This window comes from Mesitornis unicolor, unplaced genomic scaffold (assembly GCF_000695765.1).
Source record: "Mesitornis unicolor isolate BGI_N332 unplaced genomic scaffold, ASM69576v1 scaffold52067, whole genome shotgun sequence".
NCBI lineage: Eukaryota > Metazoa > Chordata > Aves > Mesitornithiformes > Mesitornithidae > Mesitornis > Mesitornis unicolor.
The window spans coordinates 1892-25290 of NW_010196789.1; the positions used below are offsets into that span (position 1 = coordinate 1892).

The 23399-nt window shown below is 40.6% G+C and overlaps 1 protein-coding gene across 1 annotated transcript in view; it reads right to left on the reverse strand.

Annotated features, from left to right (window-relative positions):
- Positions 1-627: 627 nt before the first annotated feature.
- Positions 628-23399, reverse strand: part of FNDC1 (fibronectin type III domain containing 1) — a gene marked incomplete at its 5' end in the record, with an annotated part of 31454 nt that continues 8682 nt past the window's right edge. Inside the window, 10 exons of the mRNA XM_010188587.1 lie at positions 628-1094; positions 2553-2675; positions 3246-3407; positions 5612-5641; positions 7273-7352; positions 13988-14096; positions 14940-15170; positions 17006-17167; positions 19087-19152; positions 19409-19411. Coding sequence (XP_010186889.1) covers positions 979-1094; positions 2553-2675; positions 3246-3407; positions 5612-5641; positions 7273-7352; positions 13988-14096; positions 14940-15170; positions 17006-17167; positions 19087-19152; positions 19409-19411 — 1082 coding nt within the window. The remainder of the gene's footprint in view (positions 1095-2552; positions 2676-3245; positions 3408-5611; positions 5642-7272; positions 7353-13987; positions 14097-14939; positions 15171-17005; positions 17168-19086; positions 19153-19408; positions 19412-23399) is intronic.

Consider the following 23399-nt stretch of genomic DNA (forward strand, 5'->3'; position numbering starts at 1 on the left):
GGAATAAATAACATACCAAGTAAGATAAGAAAGGATTGAAGAAAAGTTGCACTAAAACTTCTAAATAGTAAAGGAGAGAAAGTTTAACTCATGCTGATAAACTGCTGAATATGTGCTTTTGCTGGACTATACAATGCCACTCTAACAAGGATAAAGGGGTAGATTTCAAATGAACGTCCAGTCCAAAGGCAGTCAAGGAAGTAGGACACAGGTCTTATGATCAATCATTCAAATGTTAGATCAACAGGAGTTGCAAGAAGAATACAGCTCTTTCCTTGGTTAATATATTGTGCATAGCAATATCTCAAAGAATTAACAGCACCTTTTAGATAAAAATTCCAAACATATTTACCTAGTGAACAAGAAAAACTCAGCATCTCTAAGCAGTACATCTGCAGATGTACAGTACTGTATTTATATAGATATAGATATACAGATCTCAAAGTGAATTTACACTGTGACCTGGTGATTAGTCCAGCAGCAGGCAAACCCACAGGGTAAGTCTTCAGAAGAATATATCACCTTTGGTGGGTGCCCGGTTACGTGGCAGGATTGCATAGGGGAGCCCCAGAGGGCAGCAAAGGACAGTTTAGCATCCCATTAAGCAAGCACAGCATGCTTAGGTCGTTCCCGCAAGATATAAGAAACTTCCAAATTTTCATGGCTAATACAGTTCTAGTTTTCACAGGTCACACACACTGCAACCACCTCTCTGTGCCTTAAAGGCCCAGAGGAGGAAGGTAGGACACCAAACTTATATCTTGTCCCTGCTTCCAAGCAGAAATCAAGCAGCACCACAGATCTAGGATGGTAAAGTGGGGACCATGTTTGGCTTCATGAGGGTTTCTTGAGCAGCTGGTCTTCACTGGTTTGCCTAATTTCTTTTTTTATTTTTTTAATTTCCAAATCAGTTGCTCACAGTCCTCTGGTAGAAATAATTTGAAAAGCATGGTCTGCCTCAGACAGGAAAGCAGGCTGCTACCATTTCCCTGGGATGGGCACGCCACATTCATACCAGCCCACGTAGTAGTAGGGTGTTGTGTATCCAATGCGTCCAAATGATACAGGCTCCTGGCGGTACTGGCGGTAATACCCTGTTGGGAGAAAAACAAAGACATAGTCATTTAACAAAAGTAACAGACACAGCGAGAGTCAACCCCACAGCCCAAATGAAAACTTAGAAGCTGTCTGGTGGGGAGTTTTGTCAAAAGGGTATTTGCTAGACCTGGTATTCACTTTAGATCTTTCTTTAAAGATTTAACTCTGGTCCTTTATATGTCTTGTAGTTTTGATAGATTTTACTGTCCAAAATCTCTTTAAATATTGTGTAATGCTGTGGTCTGCCAAAGCGCTTCTGCATTTCACTCCAAAAGGTGTCTACATTTCAGCTGTGTTTATGAAGCTTGCAAGTCAGTTTAAATATATGAAGGATTCTGTGGCAAAAAATACCATCAAATCGTATTATCTCATAGGGCTCAAGAGACTATCAACAAACATCAGCTTTTCACAAAACAAAAAGGTATCATTTCATGCAGTAAATATGGACTTAAGCCCTTTCTCCCCCTTTTTCTTCATCTGCAGAAAGAATGTGACTGCTTAAAGTGTTAGGAGAGGTGCAGCATTCTTCTCTGCATAGCTCGTGCACTGGAATATCTGAAACACTCATGACTTGTGCCAATAATGTACTTTTGGTGTGCTCTCTATCTCTGTCTCTTAGACCTAGTAATACACATCTGGATTGTTCATCTCCTTTTTGAACTTAGAAATGCTGTGCTTCCCAGTGATATATAAATAACAGTGACTATTTCAGTTTCTTCCTGGTCATGCCACCAGTAGAATATCAACAAACAACTTAACAAGGAAACCATTAAAGCAACTGAATAATTTAAATAATTTGCCTTATTGAAAGGATTGGCTGACTTTCATGATTGGGTTCATTTTGAGAAGGAAGCCATCACTCTCTTGGCTGTGTGAGCTGAGCAGTTTACTTGGAGGAACTCCTTCAAGGTGAGAACTTTCACTCAGAGGAAGATATATACCAGGCCAGAATAGAAGTCCTGCAATCCAACCTTAAGTCATTGGACATACTCCTATGTGTTTGGCATTGAATTAACTGGTTGGAAATAATTTGCAAAAAAATGTATTTGCAAAGCTGCAACTGGTTCTTTATGGCATGTGAAAGAGCTTACTCCTCTATTCAATAAGGCAGATCTTATAGCTGGGAGAAAGGTTTCATAGACCTGTACAATTTTTTTCTTTCTGTTTTGGCATTTTGTTCCTGTAAATGATTTGCATTATATGCCCCTCTATTTCCCTCTCTCTCTCTCTCTCTCTCTGTGTCAACACACACAAGTCCTTTTGGGACTTTCACAACCTGTTCAGCTAGGCTTGAGTACAAGACCATCTCACCACCTACCACATCAGCAGGGCTCCTCAGAGAGCTGCCAGTAGTGGTGGACAAAGAGGTCTGCTCTCTGTCCTGCTCCCTACCCCTTAGACCTACAGATGGGATGACAGGCACCTGCCAGCACCTCACACTCATGTTGCCATACCTCGGATGGTGGGCAGGGCTTCAATGTACGACTGAGGTCCCGTTCTTCCATCCAGGTGTGAATCCACAAACTGGCAGTGGTCCTCACCCCTTCCCCAGCTATCCCCGATGCTGTAGAAGGTATCTGAAGACAGATTGTTTGACTCAGCATTATTTTTGTTTGGGTTGCTTTTTACCACCAGAAAAGCAGATGGGAGAGAAATAAGGAGAAGTACTACAGTGACAAACAGAGTAATACCAATGAACAAACAGTGGCTGAAAACAGAAAGAAGGCTACCTTTGCAGTATGAAAGGAAGAATTATGGAAAAGAGAAATGGGTTATAGCTCAGTAAGGAATATTCCCCATTTTGCAAGTCCATGGACACTGCACCACAGACAGCAGGCGGAAGGAACTTCAACTGAACCAGTCATTTCGGTATATCATAAGAAAGTAAAAAGCATTCAATTTGTCAATACTGTCAGTTTGACTAAAGTTTCAAATGAAAATTAAATCTTTGAACCACTCTCTAGCAGATGAATTGGGTCTTGCTGCCTCGATTGTTTCTTATCGTATATTCAAACACTGCCTTTAAACTATACAAATGCAGTGTCATAAAAATAACCTATTTGCATAACCTGAAAAGCCATTGAGATAATCCCAGTACCCCAGATCAACAAGTAATCATATATCAGAGAATTAATCTTGGTGCCTACCTTTCAGGTCATCACTGAGGTAAATCTTGTACCTCAAGGAGTTGCAAAGAACCACTCCTACAAACTTTCGGTACCAAGTTCGTTTCACGTACTGCTTGCCGGTGCAGTCTGAATAGGTGGGGTCATATTTAAAGGTGAATGGGATCCAGATAGGCTCACCACCTTAGAGAAAAAAACCAAACAAACAACATTAAGGACAGACTTTAACATTTCAGTCTGAGTTTTGCTGAGGTTAACATCTGATAACATGCTTTACAAGAGATGCTGCAGCAGATTAATGCATGACTTTTCTATATCTAGAAATACTACTTCAAGAACAAACGTCAAAAAAAAAAAAGCAAGGGACTTGATTAAATCCCTTCTAGGCAGTAGACAATAATAACTGTCAAAATGATAAAAATATCATTTCATGTACTGAACCACAGTTTTAAGTAAACAGAGTCTCACTGTTTTTAGTAAGACATCTGCTCTATCTAGTGATACTGAGTTTCTTTTCTAAACAGAGTCTGACTTTAGGTCTGACAATGACACCTTTAAATACAGTCACTTGCTTTTTAACACTAAGTACAAAACTTAATCCTTTTGCTAAAAAACAGATGTTAAAGATTCTGCAGTGAATAACAGTCTGTGGTGTGAATTCAAGCCTATTCTTGCTATTTGGTTAAAAAGATCAAATCAGAAATGTACTTTTCCATTTTGTTTTCCCACATTATATCAAAACAGCTGAGGTTCCAATAATACACAAGTGAGACCTTTCCTGGAGAACTCTGTTCAGAGCACTGCTGCAGAGGAGACTGCTTAACTGTACCACCAAAGACTAAATATTCCTACTGGCTTGACTAAAGGCTTGCCTTATACAAGACAGTATAATTTCTTTTGAAATGGGTGTTGTAGAAATGTGTGTATATATAATTACACAAAAAGCTTCCAATGGGATAATTGGCATTTTCTGTCTGGCTACAACACAAAGCCCTGTTGTTACTGTGCAGTCTTGAGGTGGTTTACAAATCAGATCAAAAGAGTTTTTGTTGGTCATTCTTCCTCCCTCTTACTAGGCACAAGGATCAAATCCTACAAACACTTGCATGTGAGAAGTAATCACTGATCAGCAGTCCTCAGAACTCCAATGGTTTGGACACAAACGTAACTGGACTCACTCTGCAATTAGTCACACAGTGAAAGGATTACAGGATTTTGGCCACAGCTTCCTCTTTAGAATAAAGCAATAAAATTTCTTGAATGCAGTTTTACTGCTATGAATAGTCTGCTTTTGTCCATCACTTTTGCCCACTTCCAAAAATCCTGAAGGATAAACTTAGCATATCCTGTAAGAGTTGTGCTGGATGTTCAGAAGCTCCTTATTTCCACAGGTTCCCAGAGCTCTACCACCTATTTTTGGCCTGTCTCATCTCTACCACTGCAGCTACAAAAAAATACTTTCTCCTTGTCCAGTCAAAGCAGAAACTACAAGTAAAAAGCTATCACCTCCCAGAACCTCCTTTCCATGAACAGCCCCACAAAATAACTGGCAGTGAAAATCCTGAAGGGGACCAGGAACACGGGAAGGCCACCGTTCTCAGAGGCCTCCCACACTGACTGCCAGAGACATAGTGTGCTCATGCTCTCCAATATCTGTGCATCATCAGAGACATCTGAAAGGACATGGAAAAAACAGACTAACAAGCATAATAAAACATAGATGGGAGGCAGACACTGGACATTGTTTTCATGAGCAATGTAGTCAAAAAGCCCCAGAACCAACCTTTTGAACTGCTTAGGAAAGCTGACAGAGAGTAATAACTGATGTCTTTTTTCCTGCATCTCTTCCAAGAGTACATGATGCCTGGGATTACCCTGTCAAGGTTGGTCCTAGCACCAGGAAATCAGCAATTCCAAGCAGGGGCTGAACTGGCTTATTGCAAATTTGGAAATGCAAAGCAAGCTCAAGAGTTTCATGGCATATAATTCAGGTCAGTAACAAATCCTCGATTTTTTTATTATTTAGAAGGGCATAGGATAGGAAAACTTGATCTTGCTGATCAAACTGTGCTCAGGCAACTGAAGGACACAGATACAGAAGCAATATAGTTTAGTGCTTATTACTAAGCAATTAAAGCTGTTGTACCAGGCAAAAGATGGGCTAAAATCAAGTGCTTATTCTAACATATCTTTACAAGATTTTTTTTTCAAAGACTAGAATAAGAGGTCCTAAGCCAGAAAATGTTTTGTGAAGTAACACAACAAATTACTACCTGTTCCTGCTTAAAACGGTAAACTGTGTGTTGATATGCTTCTAACACCTATACTGTAACTGTTTTGCACAGGTTTTATGCACTTGATGAAAGAAACAGCAGAGAAAGACTTACCAGGTGGTCTGACAATGAGGAGGGGATTGTCTAGAAGAATGAAACAGATAAAATTTAATATTTTGTTCCAAACATTGTTTTATAATAAGAAACATACAGTATCACTCAGGAGAATATTATTTGCAGAGTAGCTGCCCTTATGAATTCCACATTCATAATGTGGAATTTACATGTCCTCTCAATTTGCAGAGCTAATTAGTGTTTGTTATTCCACTGTTTTTCTCAGTTGATGAAAGTTGCCACAGGATTGCATATTTATTTTGATACTGTAAAAACTCTACTGAGATCAGTACCAAACTTCAAAGCCAACTTTGAAACAGATTTCCTCCTCTCAGAAGGTCTCAAAGCAGCAGGACAGTTTCACTGTAGGCTTCTGAATACATAGTGTAAGTTACACCTGCAGGCCTATCTTCCAGAGGAAAACATAACCTCCCTCTTGTGTGCAAATCTCAGTCTCAGACATCTATCACGTTTAGTGGTATTCATAAATATGTGAAATTTACCATTTTAGCTCTAGAAGAGTACCCTGAACAACCAATTTCTGTCTTTTCTGACCTACTCCGTCACTGTAACCATACCATCTGGCTTTGAATTTAGCAACTGCTTTTGTACTTGCACCAGCTGGAAAGCCACCTTTGGCCACATGACAAATGAAAGATCAATGCTGCAAATAAAACTTTAAATTTGGTGGATTTAAGTTGCTGAATAAAGCTCACAAGGTAGCTGGTTTTGGATAGGAAAATGAGGCATTTAGGCTCACATACTGGCAGTCAGCTAATCAGCAAAACTCCCTGCAAGATACAGCATGCTGTATTTGTCCAATGTTAAATATTATGCTTGGATTTATATTTGAGTTTCTTACTCCTGTAAAAAAATCTGAATATGTTATGCAGTACCATTTACTTATCTTGTATCTTTAGCTCCCTTTTGTAAAGATGGTTCTTAATGGAGCTTCTAAAGCCAGCAGGTTGAACTCAAATGAGTAAAGGCAGAGACTGCATAAACCCCATGTTGTCAAAAGGGCAAAATTTGCAAGACACAACTGACCTTTTATTCAAGTAAAGACTGAATAATATGCCTTTTATTATTCAGTGAAGTCATTGGCCTCTGGCTTAATGGAAGAAGAAGAAATGAGTAAATACAGCTCATTTAATGTACTGTTTTAGAAGGGGGTGCTGCTCTTGAGCACACTATTAGCCCTGTGAAAGTGTAGTGTGTCCTGTCAAAAAAAGAGCAGAGAACTTTGCCCATCTGATGGAACAATTATTTCCTATGTTTCTTCCAGAGACAACCGCTTCCAACTATTCAGCTGTTCACAATTAGGAAGCTAATTTACTAAATGTTTGGTCAATCTATTGAAGACATCAAACTTCCCATTGCTTCTGCATTGTTGAACATTAGTAGTCGTTTGTATTTTAAATTCAACTTCCTGCTACCCTGAAGTTCACTTTAATGTCACTTATATTTTCATAGTGGCATTAGAAGTGCATATTATTTTCCTAGCTTTACTGAAAACAAATAATTAACCTAAAAGAAAATAAATCTCAAAAGCAGCAAGTTCAGGCTAATCACCATTATTACCATGCTGGTTTCAGTCACTGCCTTGCCACATCTGTTACTAGGAACTCAGTTTTGTGATGAAAATAAAAAGCAAAACATACCAGATTCTGTGATAAATGAGACTGAAGAGCTAACAGGTCCATAACCAAAGGGATTCTTTGCTTGGACTTTAAAATAATACCTGAAACAAAAAGAGAGGCAAAATGAATAATATAAAAACATTGATTCCCCTGCAATGGACTAAATGATAAATAATACTAAAACAGGGTGAGAATCAAACCAGCAGAATTCCACTGAATTCAAGTGTCCTTTGCATCAAACAGAGTTGGATACTCAGCCAGGGTACGAGCTGGCTGTTACATGCAAGTTTCTCTTTTTTGCAATTGCTCACATGCATATTTTTGGAGCATTTATCTTTTATCACTCCCCTTCCAAACAACTCACAGAACTACACCCACTTTATATGAAACAACCAATAGTAACAGACTAAAAGAAAAAGTTGCAAGGAAATTAAATTCTTATCAGAACAGTTTTAAACAGGATTAACTCCTACAAAAGCAATAGTGTGAACTGCATACTAAAACTAGATCAGATTTACAAGAAATCAGAAGCTAAGCTTTTGACCTTTCTGTAAAACTCTAGCAGCATTAAGATCACAATACTTAAGTAATATGAGAAAGTTTCACATGTGATTACTTATTGATTCCCCAAAGTATTTAGATCACATGCTTAACTCGAAGCACATGACTCACCACTAGAACTCTATTATTTGCTCAACAGAAGCAAAATTATGCTCACTCTTACAGAAGAAGATGTAAAAGATGTGTGTAAGCATAATTTTAATTCATTTTCAAATACAATGATTTTTAGTTGATGCCTATCCTGACATTTTTTCCCCAGATTAATGTTTTCTTCTTTCCCTTTTTGGTTTGTATCCAGTCCAGCAGAAACCAATTAGAACGGAAGATTACTGTAAAAAGTTCCAGCACAGCATTTTTTAAGTGCCTGAGATTAGGTTTTCCTTTCTTGCCTGATTGCTCAATCTCATTCTTGTAAAGAAATTAATAAAAAAATGACCACACCTCTGTAATATCCACATAGCATTTGGATCCTGATTTAGCCTCTTATCCAAAAGTAGACATCTCCAAAACGCCACACATGACCCACATAACAGGACGTGCGCTTACTTGAGGGGACAGGGGCCACCGAGCGCAGAACCAGCTCTCATGGCAATGTCCCATCTGAGCAGCAAGCCTGATGCTCCTGGTGAAAGTGAGCCTGCCCCACTTAAAACACATCCGGCTGCTCTTGATGGCAAAGCTCTCTTCATCCTGCAGAGAAACCTACTACCACTGATCCGCTTGCACTGACCACACTGGGCTGAGACAGTGTGGTTCACAGCAGAGGCGGTCTGACGTCCCCTAGAAGCTGTTTCTACCTGACACAGTTTATACACCAAGTGTGGACACCATCCACACTAAAAACTCTACTCTTCTTTCTTCACTTCTGCCCACAAGAAATGACAGTAGCCATTGCAACAGGTTTTAATGTCATGTAAGATGCTTGTGCTTTACAGCCTTCAAGGCAGCAAGAAAATTCAATGCTATTCTGTTGCAGAAGCTTTGCTATTTCCAGTCTGCCACTCAACTTTTACTGCATGCATCTTCCTGTACTGTAAGATGGATCTGTTCTTCAAGTACTTAGCCACAAAGCAGGGCCTGAAAGTTGCTCCTGAAAGGACTATCTCTGGCCTAAGCACCAGCTGAGCACATATGCAAATACTCACACTGATAAACCGGAGAGGACACAGTTGAACCAGCCCTTTGGCAAAGGTGAATCTCTTTTTTCATTAAAAAGTATGCCTTTTTTCATACCAAGTGAACTGTTTTGCCTCAAAAGCAAACTGATCCCTATGAAAAAGCTGAAAATGTGCAAATAACATCCACTTCTTCAGCAGAAGGGTGGCAGTCATGTGTACACACAGTTTTGCCATGAAGGAAGCCAGTTATCTCCTGAGTACATGCCAGGGCACCGTCTTGTTCACTTTCTTAAAATCACAGGCGGGTCCTCTAGGTAAGATCAATGTGGAAGCTACAGGAATTGAAATATTCTGGACTTCATCCATGGCACAAGCTTTACCTCATATCTGTACTAGACCCGGAGCACACACATGATCAGACCCTCTGTGGGACGTGTTCCTACCTCTGCATAGGTGACATGCTTCCTGTCCCTGCTGATGTATGCTTGGTGTAAGTACTTCAGAAGAGCAGGAGAAAAATGTTTTCCAGTCCACATCTTTTCCATGATGCTTCAAAGCATGGTGAAAACATCTGCATGGACACCTAACTTCTGCTGCTTCCAAAGAGGTGTAATTAGATACCACCTTTGCAACACAGTGGCACCTTCTGAGCAACCCTTTCAATGCACTTAATATGTGTGTAGTAATGCTCGCTTCAAAATATTCCCATGAGAAACACAAGTGCCATGATCCACATCTGAAATAGGAGAGAGCAGCCCGAGAACCTTGTGCTCAAACCTCATCTATTTAAGTAGGGAAAAGCACGCAGTTTTGTATCTAATGTGTAATGCAGGAACTGATTGCCTATGCAATCATGACAACTGTGCATACAAGTGTCCTGTTACGTACATAAAAGCCCATTTGGGACACATGATTGTTCAAGATGCCTGCCTGACTGTCTGGAAAAAACAGTGATGAAGTTATGAGTACATTTTTCTTTGCTAAATTGGAAAATTAGTTCTTAAGCCTTTATATATACAAGAAGTCTTTAGCAGTGCCAGAAAGAGAGCCAGGTCTCATGACTTGCCGACCTGTGACTTAAACATAGACAACTCTATGATTGCTGTATTAAGAACGTCAACAAAGTAATGCAGTCGGGATATATTTCTTTCTCAGACATGACAAATAAAAAAGAAATTGCCAAATCCCTCCTAGGTCCAGGCATCTGACATTTTCATTAGTCAGAATCCTTCAGCTGATGAATTTGCCAGGAAATCTCAAATCAGTATAGCTCTACTGTTCTTCCTCACATAAACACATGAACAAAAATTGTAACGTATAAGTTGTTTGTGCTTTGATTACACTTTGCTTACGCAGAATTCCAATGAATTGTTACCAATAAATATAGAAGAATCACAACTGCAAGAGATGCAAAACCGTACACTGTTCATTTTCAATACAGACAAGAAAAAGGCTTTTCCTCTTAAGAGTAAACCTCCTTCGAGAGTTTTGACTAACACGTCAAAAAACGACATCATAAACTGTAATGGTGCAGTGAATATGTAATATCTTTATTCATTTAGACTATATGACTAATCGTATCACCATACCTGTCACTTTGAGCAAGATCATTTTATGACAATTCAAAGTGTCTCCCTTCTGTTCGAATTAAATAGCTGGCGCTCGCAGCCACAAAGTGAGATAATCACTCAGCATACTAATTAGGGAAACAGCTGTTTTTTAAAAAAAATCATTAGCCATAAAATCCTTTTTCCAGTCTTTCTGAAGGCATGCCTGCATGGGCTGCCCCCAGTCCCGTGACCCATCCAGCGGCAGCCTGAGGTGGCAGGCCAGCCAGCTGTGGGACACACAGCAGCACTGTCCGCATGTGCTGCAGGTGGCAGGACAGGAGCCATGGCAATCACCGTGACCAGAGCCACCCATGGGTCCTCACAGCCGGTGTGGTAGCTGTGTGCCACACAGGTCTACCGCTTGCACAGGTCGAGGGTTTCCTTCACACCTTTTGTGCTGTCTGGTGATGCACAGCAGCCGGTTGTGGCTGATGCTGCTTGTTGTATACAGTGTGGCTTTGCTTTAACGGAGATACAGAAAGGAAACAGAATTTTTTGGTGCATCTGGCCCCTAGAGCCAGAAGATCTGAAGATCCAGGCTCTGTTTGCAACTGTAAGCCCCAAGTAAATGTCTGAAAGCCTTCTATGAAATGCTCTGTACAACCCTGGAATTGATAGCAGGCACTGTGGGATCGAAATGTCCCTTGAGAGGACAAAAAACAAGTGGACAGGGAAGAAGATTCGAGGAGACATGGAGATACCGTGGTAAAGGATGATGTTTGAAATCATGAGACTAACTAGCCACTCCCATCAGTGCCACAGCTTTCCCGCAGAAAGGCAGGAAAAAGCCTAACCATGCTCAAGAAGGAGATTGAAATGTTTATGATGAGGATTATATTGTTTGTGACTGCAGGAGACTGGATTTAGTGGCTGAGTGGATGCTGTCCAGCCCTTTGCATCAGTCTTCTGTGACAGCTGAGAATTAAGGTTAGGGAAGGGATATTGTCAAGACTGCTGTTTTTAAGATTTAATAAGGTTTAAAGTAATTTTAGCATTTACATTCACATGTCACAAGGAAGCAGCTTCTGTGCCCACTGAAGCTGACCAGAGTTTTGCTAATGGAAAAACTTCCACTTCTCAAATGGAGGTTAGATCAGGCCTCGGAAGAGGAAGAAAACTTATGACACAGGTTAAACATAGACTTCTGCTTTGTGTGTAAAACCTAAACACCAGGCAGATGTTTTTCAGGAGATACTGACAGCTTCTAATATTCTCTGAGGCTGACTCCTGCCAAGATGCCAACCCTTCTCTGATACACTGCGCATACCACAAGACCGCACCACCAGCAGCCCCTCATGGGATGCTCAGCAGTCAATAGCATCTGCATACAGTAAATCCAACTTAATTGGAGATTTCTTACAAAATGCACTCACAGTACAAACACAAAATTCTTAGACTAACTTCAGATTTCATGCCGTATTTTCTTAGTTAGGCATGGGGTCTTTTCCCAGTGGTTAGGGAGTTATTTTTAAAACAAAAAATATGTAATCAATTCAGTCTGTGGATTTAGAGAATGTAAATGAGATTGGCTGATACATACAATTTCTCTGCTGTGAAGAACCCTCCTTCTCCACCACAGACCCCGCATGAAGTATTTATTGCCTCCATGGAGCTTACAAGAGAGGCCAATACCATACTTCAGTAAGATGCTGGGGAAATAATATGCTTAAAACAAATAGCACTTGCTTGAACTTCCCTGCTTTCAAACAGAACCTTAATATTTGACAGGGAAGTTACTAGGTTCATGGAGATGCATGAACCTATAGCTTTGCCGCTCCTACAGAATTCCACTCAAATTCAGCCAAACTGTGACCTTCAGAACAGGTTGCCTTTTTTATTTCTTGGATGTGTAAGAAAAAGCCTCATGAAGCATGTAACTGACAGCACTGTAGACAGAACAGAAGACAATAAGATGGCACAAATCTTCTCCTGTAACATCTTGTTTCTGGTTTTTTTTTTTAACATTTTGTGTGTCCTGCATGTGCTTATTGTGCCTCTCCATACACCTTTTGCTTGCTAATTTCCTGGGTCTTTTACAGTGTCCTCTGGTGTGTGCATCCCTGGTGCATCTGACTAAGGAACTGCTGCCGAAGTTGCTCCAGTGCTGGCTCTCCCAAAGAGATGCCATGTCCTCAGAACTCTTTGGTTAGAGGAAAATCTCTAGGGAGGAGAGAGGGGAGCAGCACCTCCTTCTTAACACAGACTGCGATTTCCTGGTGCTGGGATGTTTCAGGGCCAGCAGTAGCAGCTGCAGGGGCAAGGTGAGTCTATGCTAAAGTCAGTGGTGTGTGGAGAAGCACTGCAATGTGGTCAGAAGGTCATGTTTGAGACCCAAATGCTACACTGCACTGACTTTTCATGATTTACTTATTTTATCTTATTTGATTAATTAATCTCTTTAGATTTTAGATGATGGCCATGCTCAAGCAACTCTTCTCTAAGCTGAGGTTCTCAGTTAACTGCTTTGAACCCAAAGAACCTTCTCTTCGTCTATAAATTGTCTTGGAAAGAAAAAATACTTTAGGTAACACCATTTCTCTCTTCTGTGTTGCCCTGGCACAAACCCTATGGGCCCATCCTAGGAGTGGATGCTTTGACCTGTAGCTCACGAGGCATGCTAGTCCCAGCCCACAATCCCAGTGCATGTCCCACATTACCAAATACAGGAGTAACACCTGACACCAGAGTCTGAGACTGTAGTTGTCAGCATGTGAAGATCAATCACCTAGCCCAAGGCAGCACCAAAAGTATTTCAGACTCAGAATTTGAGACAAAAGTATGAGAGCCACTGAGTTTCTATCAAAAGAAGTAATTTTACTGTAGTGCCTTTGTGACCACTCACTTCCCACCCAATTTACATGAATTATTTCAATATGCAAAGAACACATTCTTGTTCTGTCATTTCAGGGAGATTTTTTGCAAGACAAAGACCTAAAGCTCCTGCCAAACTGGCTTCTGAGCAACTGCCACAGCCTCATTATGTACCACCAAACCTTCTCTTCCAGCACAACTCAAGAGCAGACAGCAAAAAGAGACCATAGAGTGGCACTTCTCCCCACCAGCCCTTAGGTATCAAATCTTGGCCACACGAGTATGTGGGAATGGCCACATCACATTAGAGCAAGGGTATACTTTAGCATACTCTTCCCCTCTGAATTTGATTCAGTTATGCATAAGACTAGAAAATGTACTTCTTCTGTTAAAGATAGTGTTTTTATATACACAAATATAGATGCATGTACACACAGTCATTCGCTCCAGGGTTAATATGGTAAAGATATCACGTAAGTAGGTGTGCATTTATTAAAAAATTTGCTGTCAAACAGAATGAGTAGAATCTGAATCAAACATAAACATTTATACTAAGGCCAAGAAAAACAACTGACAACCCTCAAAATTTGTTTTACTTCTCTAAGAGAACTGAAAAAGAATGGATCAAATCCTCACCGTGTGTTGGGCTTCAGGTTCTCGATTGGCAAATGAGTAGTCCCTGCAGTCCTGGTTGACCATTTATTCTTTATAAAGTCATCATAGGATGCGCTGTAAACAAGATAGCCTGTAAATGGGAAAGACAAACAGTTGTGAAGATTCCAAATAAATTTTAAATAATTTATATCCCTAGGTGTTGTGGTAGATTTTATGGGTTAAAAGGAATAGAAGCATCTTTGAATATAAATGTGATTTGATGCCTAACTCTCCTGGAAAATGCCAAACTACAAGAATTTCCTGTCATTAGCTAATAATAATGGAGAATTACATGAGGATGGTACCCAAGTGCAAGTACTAATTTAAAATATTGAAGGCGAAAAGATGACAGAGGCAACCTATTCACAGCTTTAAGTGATACACTGACTGTGCAGAAGCTAATATAGATAGAAATACTGTGGTGGCTTTTTGTTTGTTTGGTTGGTTTTTTTTAAATGTTATGCAAATTTCACTCAGTAAGGTCCAACAGTCTTGGAGAATGAAATGCTGTGGGACAGACACGATATAACCTGTTCAAGTGCCACCTTCTCCCTTCCCAACCATTATCACTACTTTGGGTCTGTCAGCTCCCAACACTCTGCCATTGCTGTCAGTCACAGAGCTGGGTGACGCTCCTTGAAAAATGGACATTTGCACCAAAGCAGTGGCCTTTTCCAATGCTTACTTCAGATCTTTTGGGTTCCCTGGCAAACAGAGGTTCATTAATTTCTAAAATATTTGGGTTATTTATTTACTGTAGTGTCTTTCCAGCAACTTTTGGGATTCATTCTTAAAGTCAGTTGCATGCTCACAGCTGGCCAGGACCCAGGGTGGCTTCATGAGCTGCTGGCTCAGTTTAAGGTAAAAATGATCATTCAAGAAAACTTTCCCCTTCCCCACTACCCCATCAGGAAAGCAACCCTCAGGACAGTACCTGTTACCATATCTCCCTGAGCAGGTTTGGCCCAGTCCACAATGACAAAGGAGTGACAACCTTCGACTGCCACAACAGTGATGTTGTGAGGGGCTTTCACTGGACGCAGCTCTTTCTCTCTGAGGTCATTAGGGATGATTTCATCAAGGCTCTCCACTTGAAAGTGCTCCAGGGCCTCTGTCAAGGAGCAGGGAGCTGCTGGATCTTTATTGAGATAGGTCACATAAGGAGCTGGAAAAGACAGGGTGGTGTTTAGTTAGCCATTTGTAGGTAACACAGAGTAGCACACAGGCTGAAAGTTCCTGAAAATAAGATAATCAAGTTTTGTGATGCATTTAAAATCCCTCCCTTTCCAGCCCAGAGATGGTTCACTGCTGCCAACAAAGCATGGCTTGCACTCAGTTTGACTGATGAGCAGGAGGAACGGGATGCCAATATTCAGGTTTACCCTACACTCACAACCGTACCAAATTATGCAAAGACAGAAGGACTGTATTTGCTACAAGAGGCAGAAGAGAGCAGTCTGACTGCAGGACCCACTGCATGCCTCCAGCTGCCCTGCAGGTGGGGTGGAAATGTCACCCAAACTTTCTGCCTTTGCACATGTGGGAACAGATCCCTGCCAGGCCCTTAGATCATGTGAGACACTACCAGGTCTTAGTGGTTGGTTCTTACACAAACATCCTGAAGCTGGGGTGAAACAACAGAGAGAACAAGAAGAGTAATTCCAAGCTGAAGTTTAATCAGGTTAAATGAAGGGATTATTGTGTGTTTCCCTGGGTACTAAAGGACCAGGACTCATGAGTCCCTACCTTTCAGGCATGTGCTCTCAACCTGTAACTTCTATCTTTAAAAGTTTTATACTGACCAGAATTGCACTTCTGTTTAGATAAAGATTAAACCATCTTTTTATTGCCTTAAAAATCACGGCAGCATTCAAAAGATGGACTGTAAAACTTTCTTTGGAAATGTTTATTCAGTTGAAATAATACAATTCATTGAAATGGTAGTATTATTTCCTTAGTGCCTTGAAATGTTCATAAGCGAACATTTCTTGGTTTATCTTATTGGACTTCATGCCCTAAAGGAATTTTTTCCGTATCTTGCAATGAAGTTAATTTTAGCCTCTCCAGCTAAATGAATCAAGAAGTGCTGTCAGTGAGGCAGCCGAATAGAAACATCATGAAATTGTTTGGACAGGGAAACTGAAGATGCACTGGAAAAAAGTCTTGGCATATACAAAACCAAAACTTTTACTCCAGCAGCAGAGTTCCACTCTAAGCCACATGAAGCCTGTGGATTTTGGAAGGGAAGGCAAGATATGAGTCAAAGCTGACTCTCCATCCCCTGAATTCCCATCTGAAATGCCATGAGAGCTGGCAGCTGACCTGATCTCAGTTCAAATGTGAGGTTTGTAAAGGGCTGTGGGGGGGGGTCACCTGTCTGGGATGGAGGCTGAAATGCAGTGCCCTACCACCTCCAAATCCCTCTGGTCTGGCCCCCAGCTGCTTCTCTGACAAAGAAGCAAATTTCTTTCAGTGAAGTCAGAGCTGCAACACCAAGCTACATGCTTGAATAGCTCATCTACACCAGAAGGTGGGTGAAATCACAGAGGTTGCATGGGTCAGTGGAAAAGAACAAGGTCACCAGAGGAAGACTCACACCTGCATGGAGACTTCCACTGATTGACTTACTGGTGTGAACTTAAAATGATGCAGCTGAGCTGAACTGAGCACCAGAATAGACACTACTCTTGATCTCGTACTGACTTCAGCTAAACTGAACACATTGCAGACTACAAAGCAGAGCACTTACACTGGAAGAGTACAAAGAGGTTTGCACTGCTTCAACAATATCGTTGTGGGTCCACACACAGACATGCAAGCATCAAAGCTATAAACAGAGGACTGCTCTTCGGGTTTCCCAGGTTGCAGTCCTTACAAGGACCACACACCAGTCTGTTGAACGTATTTGCACAATGGTCTTGGCTTAAGGGCTGACCTTGCTAGAACAAGAATTCTTTGCAGCGCAAGTTGTAAGCTACATAAAACAAAGGACATCCTTACCAGTGAACCGCTTCTTCCCAGCAATATCATATTCTGACACAGGGCCAGTGCCAACAACACTTGTCTCTGGATAGACAACTTCTGATTCTGTCGTTGTAGAAGCAGTGGTGGTGGTGACAGTGGTGGTGGTTGGTGGCAAAGTGCTCTCAAAGAACTCGTAGTCTTCAGAGGAAACATAAGATGAAAATGTTAGTTTGCTTCATGTTATTTTGACTTAACCATAAGAAGGGAAACATTCCTGTCACAGCCACAGTCCCAAAGGAGTGCCATGCACCGTGCCCTAGCTGCTAAACTCCTTATGTATCTCTAAGTCAGGGTTGGTCACTCCTCAGCCTCGCAAAGGTTTTCACCAAACTGATGGAGAGTGAGCACAAAGTCTTTGCCTTGGAATATTAGTGTTGCTGCTGATTTAGACCTTGCCCAGAGCTAAAAAGGGTGACAACAAACAAATGTTTTCATACAGCAATATCCTGAACTTGCTCTGTCTGCCACCTACCCTTACCATCCCCAAAGACAGACAGCACACTAACTGAGCCCCTGGTCATAGCCCTCAAATGCCAAAGGAAGGAGATAAAGGAGTGAAAAAATGGCCTATTAAGAAAACTCTGTGTTATTAATCTAAAATGCTAGAGCTGGTTCATACTGCTCTTAAACCTTCCTGCAATGTAGAGGTGTGTAGTCTTGTACTTGCCACTCATGTTCCTAGTAGAGCCATGAGGGAAGGCAAACTGGCACACATTAATCTCCTGATACTCAGTCCCATTAAATCCAGTGCTCTTTGAAAAGCTACTGTGCTACCAGATTGACACACAAAACAAAGCAAAAGAAGCATTTGGCAACCCTGTTATGTCCTTATACAGGCTGTGAGACTCGGCTCATGGCTTTGAGTGTTTTCTGCTTAAATTGCTAAAGAATCTGTTTTCTGCAGGTGACCTGCACCTAAGTGGAGGTCAGGCAAAATACCCATGCACTGAGGACATTCTGCTTTCATGGGGACGTAAGGAACGTGGGATGCAGGACTTGTGCAGTTTTCAGTTCATCCTCTCCTCCCCACATTCTTAGTTGGCCTCAGTATGAGGCAATCAGAGCAAAAAGCAAAAAAGTCTGTGGTAACTTCCTCTCAGTTGCTGCACTCTCTTCTTAAATGTGGTTTTCTTTTGGTGGTGGTAGTTTGACTTAAGATCCCAGCACTTCATCCATCAAGAAAAAAACTTTCACTATTCTAGAGCCATAAATTCTACTAAAAAGCTAATACTAGAACACTTTAACAGGGGTCTGTACTTTATATGTGGGGGTAGGAGCAGGAATCTAAGAATTAAACACAGCAGAACATCAGAAGTCAGTGATGCCAGAAAGTGAATGCTAATTCAAATAATCAAGAATTTGCATTCCCTGTGCAAACTTATAATTAAATGCTGGGACTTGAGGTTTCTTCTTCAGATAGGTTTTGTGCACCCTGAATTATAGTATCAAGATGGCATGAATAAAACTGCAAAAATCTTTCCCTCTTCTCCTTTTATCTGATTTCAAATTTCTTTAAGTTAAATTCCACATGAATCTAGCAGATTTATTATTTCATATGTTGGTGATCTCATTCAGTATGAGCATGTTTTGTAGTCTAAACACAGACTACACATGAAAATAGAAGACAAAAAATATATTCACAGTGCTGTAGAATGCTAAAAACTCACTAAGGTATTTCAAGTTTCCAGGCCTCAGACAATATTTTGTTTTTCTATTTTAGAAGAGTTCATTGACTTTGACCGTGCTAGAGTTAGAAGTTGTACCAGAGAAAGTAAGCCAAAGACTGAAGCGGTGACTGTATGACCCAGCTCTGAACACAGCTTGTTTCCACAACAGGTTCCTGTTAGATCGACAGAAAGGGACCTTCATGTCCTGAAACTGCTGCCTTTGCAGCCCTGAACTTCACAAGTAACATGGGACTCTGGAAAGCTTTTCCAGCTCCCCACTGCTTGCTTAAGCTCCCATTCACCAACCTGCCCCCTCAAACCCAATTCCAAAGAAAGAAGAGGAGAAAAAAAACAACCCAAAACATGCAATATTTTACAGTTAAACAGTACCATCATCGTATATCACATATGCCTCTGGAGTTGCTGTTACATCTGAATCCAGTCCTGAGAATGTATCTATTGAAGGAGAAAGAAAAAAATGCTGTAAGAATTCAATGGTCACATCCAGAAATACTTCTGGAATAAAATTAAAAATAGAAGTCTTTAGCCAGTTGATCTGTAAAGAAATAAGACAACTGCCTAGTTTCAGGATAACACCATGACAGTCCTTTCTGCTCATTTAGAATAACAGCTGAGTAGCTAATTGCAGTAGCCATGAGTTTTGCTGGGGGAAAACGAGTTCAGGGCTGCTACTTGAAATAGAGTAATGCACCTTCTAGGAGCTCTGCCTTGGCGCTGGGAGCTTGGAGCAAAGGCAGGGTGCCAGCAACCACGTAACGCTCAGGTCAGGATTTGACAACGCTTTATAGTCTCAGAAGCAGTAAATGTGAGAAATTTATATGCAAAAAACCAACCAAGCAATTCAAATAAACTGAAAACTTCTATTCAAATATTTTTGCTTGGGAATAAAACTCAAAACAACCCACAGAACCATGACATTTACAGACGGTGTCATACTAACAAGTAATGCAGCCCAACAGGAAAGGATTTATAGGAGGAAGTTGTGCTGGATTTCCCAGGGTTTTACTTTGCACTAGCTCTAGTCTGACCCTGGGGACTGGATGCCCATTAGAGGTTAGGGCACATATGTGTCATCCTGAAGCACTGCTTCTGCTTTAGTTTCATCCAACAAGAATTCAGTTTGTGCACATCGAGATTGCTCCATGATGCAAACGAAAGCATGGCGAGAAGAGGCGATTGTAAGGTACACATCAGAAACACTCTCCTGATCCACCCCAAAAACCAATGCAAATGCACCCAGAGATCTCCCAGATGCCTATTCCTTTATATTATCTCTGCAGGTATATCCAGCACCAGATACATAAACCATCAAGTATTTAATCTGGTGAACCCTGGAGGCTTCCCTGCACACTCTTGAGAAACTAATTTCTTCACATGTTGTACAGGGAACCCAAAGCTCAGATTAGCCATGCAAATCAATGCAAACAAAGCAAAAGTATTGAGCTGGAACCCACTGCAGGTACAATCAGAAGCCTTCAGTGAAATGCTGGGGCTGGGGAGAGGCCACTGCATGAATGAAGACAAGAGAAAGACAGCTTTGACCTCAAGATACTACACAGAAACTGGTAATGCTCCTGTAACACTTGATATGCAAGCAAAAATCTTAGTTCTACTAAGCTAGTAATACAAACAATGCAAAATTTCAACTGCCAGTGTCAAACAGTTAACAAACATAATCTGAATTATACATTTTCATTTTGCAGGTATTTTTTATTTAGAACCAACAATTATTGAACAAGACTGATTTTTTCCTACTACAAGAAGTATCTTTTAAATATACAGTAGTGATTTTAATGCCAAAATAAGTTTTGAAAACACAGGAAATGGGTTAATTCTTGTCAGACTTTCATATAGCAAAACCTGATACTTCCTCATGGCAGACTTCTGCAGCCACTCTTCAGGAGATCATCCACTTGGAAGCCACTTGAATTCTCTGAGGATAATCAGTGACAAAGTGGCTCCTTTGTTGAATTCTGCAGATCTTCTCACCACAGTTGGCCAGTACCACCCAATGTTTAAAATATATGCACTTATCTTTGATTACATCCAAGTAAACAAGAGGCTCAGATATGCAGAAATTTGAAGTCCTTCACAGGCAGATTTCAACTTCACACCTACTAGCTAGTCAGACTTTTGCCTATATACAATCCAGCATAAACAAATTTATTTTCTGTTTCTGTGCTTGTTCAGTCTCTTCTATTTCACTTTCTGTGCTTTTTTAAGAAATAGCTGTGGCATGAAGCTGATAGGAGTACTTTCCAAAAGACCTCTCACTTTATTATTTTCTCCACGTACACCAGCTGAAGTTCTCCAGCTTGCTCCATGTCCCTTCACTGCAGCTCTTCAATGGAGCCTCATCTGGTACTGGCAGTGAACCCTGACAGTATCAGATGAGGCTAAGTCCTGCTATGACCACCGGCTGTAGTCTTTTGGCATCTGTAAGGATAGCAGACCACACAACCATTGCTTGATTTTATCACATGTAACAAGTGGTTAAGACTCCACCTCTTTTATTTCCACGTGAGTTCATGAAAAAAGTTTAGCTGATTTAACTGACAAATCACGCTTGTGTGGCCAACATTCTTCTTGAAAGATAAAGACTGTTGAATCTAGTGGAATGTTGACAATAGATTCTGCTGGGTTGAGCAAAAATCCTGCCAGAGAGTAAGTGAATTTGCCAAAGCTTATGTAGAACGTTTGGCGGTGGGTTTTGGCACTTGCAGCTCCTGGCTGTTTGGGAGTAAAGCACTTAGCAACAAAATATCACACTTTGACAGAGTGAGTATTTCATTAAGTGATCTGGAGTATTTTCCAAACTCAGATTTAAGGGAAAACAACATAAAGCCATGATTTGGAAATGGTCAAGGGAAAACTGCATTAAATATTTTGATAGTTCAAGTAGTAGTTGTTTATCCCTCTTGAAATAGACACTGCACTTGTTAAAGAAAAAAAACCAGCCATCACTAAGTAAATACCATAAAGATGCTTTCTTTTCAAGCAAGTTCCTCTGTGGAACACGCAGGTTGTTTTTGCTGCATTTGTCAAATGTTGAGGCAGGTCACCAGGATTTAAAAAAAAAAAAAAAAAGAGGTGATAGAGAAAATCCTAGTAATTACTCTGCAGAGAATCCCAGGTAGGGATTAATATTGCTCAAGCTATAAAGCTGGTAAGAAGTGGAAATCCAGTACCATCTTGTCCTTTCAGTCTTCCACTTTGATGCCTTTGCAGACACACTGTTGAAATGCCAGTTTAGGAATGACTTAAGAGTCACTGAACATGCAGCCTATGTAGAAAACCTAGTTCTCATTCATGCCCCTAAGAAAGTTCAAATATCCAGCAAGCTCATCTGGCAGAAGGCAAAAAAAAACCCCAAACCAACAAAAAACAAGCAGAATGTTTTTAAATGTTCATAAAATCACATGAAAATTCCCCAAGCCACAACTCTGCTAAAACTAATACTGCAATACTTTTTGTTGTTCAGCTTCTGGAGCCTATGCTCAGATTAAGCCCAGCCATATTTCAAAAACTCTTATAATATGTATTCTCAGAAGAGATCCTTCAGGTATGAAATAGCACAGGTCAGAGAGGAAACATTACAGGATATAAGCAACACCTAAGGTAAGCAAAAGGAGCTGGTGGGAGCAGGAGGGACTCTAACCCTATCAAAAATCACAGTGCCCTTTAGGTGACTTTGAAAATACCAGGCTGAGCATATAAAGCAGTATTTGTAACACTTTTGTAAATACAACTAAGAACAACAAAAGCACCAAAGGGAAAAATAAAAATCTTCAAAGAAATATTTAATGACAATGGTCATATATACATACGTTTGTGTGTATGTATGTAAACACACATCTATGCATATATATATAAATATATATATGCATGCACACTTCTATAAATACATACTCAAACAGTGGGATAATTGTCAGATAAATATTAATACTAAAAATCACTGTAATTCCATCTTTACAAGGCAATAACACCTGTGACTCATTACTTACCCAGGGTAGCTGGTAAGGGAATTCTCAGCCTTTTGCTTCTGAGACCCTTCCCAAAGATGCCATCCTCAGACTCACTGTGAGTTGCTAAAGCCACATCTTTCCATATCTTCTGCACTCTTCAAAGTGATAGTTCAGCTTCTCAGGCGATGGTTAAATGACCTACTTATAAATCTATTTTGGCTTCAAAGATACAGGTATATGTGGTAAAGGTAAGGGGGTTTAACTACCCATTAAACCTGGCCACTGTAGTTGGCAGTTGTCTGACTGCCATCCCTTTGTTTAGCTTATGGCCTTGCTTCTGCTGCCCATTTATAGACTGAGTTTGGGGATTACCTACAAATGGAAAGGATAAGGACTACCATGGTGCTCCCTGATCCAGTTTTGCAAAATAAGCAGCTAACTGGTTCGTAATGCAACATTCAGATGATGAAAGGATAAAACATGGTAAGAACAGGCTCAATGTCCAATGACTCCAGTGCATTTTTATTTGTTTACTTTGGATTTTAATTTGACACCACATCCTAAGCTGGTATAACTGCAACAGGGAAATAATGACATGTACTGACACTGTTTTATATTTTCCTATGATAAAGAAATTACTTTACAACTCTCTGCCTTATCTGTGCAGAGTCAGAGTTGTCTTTCCACAGTCTCATCTGTGCTGTGCTACATTCCTGC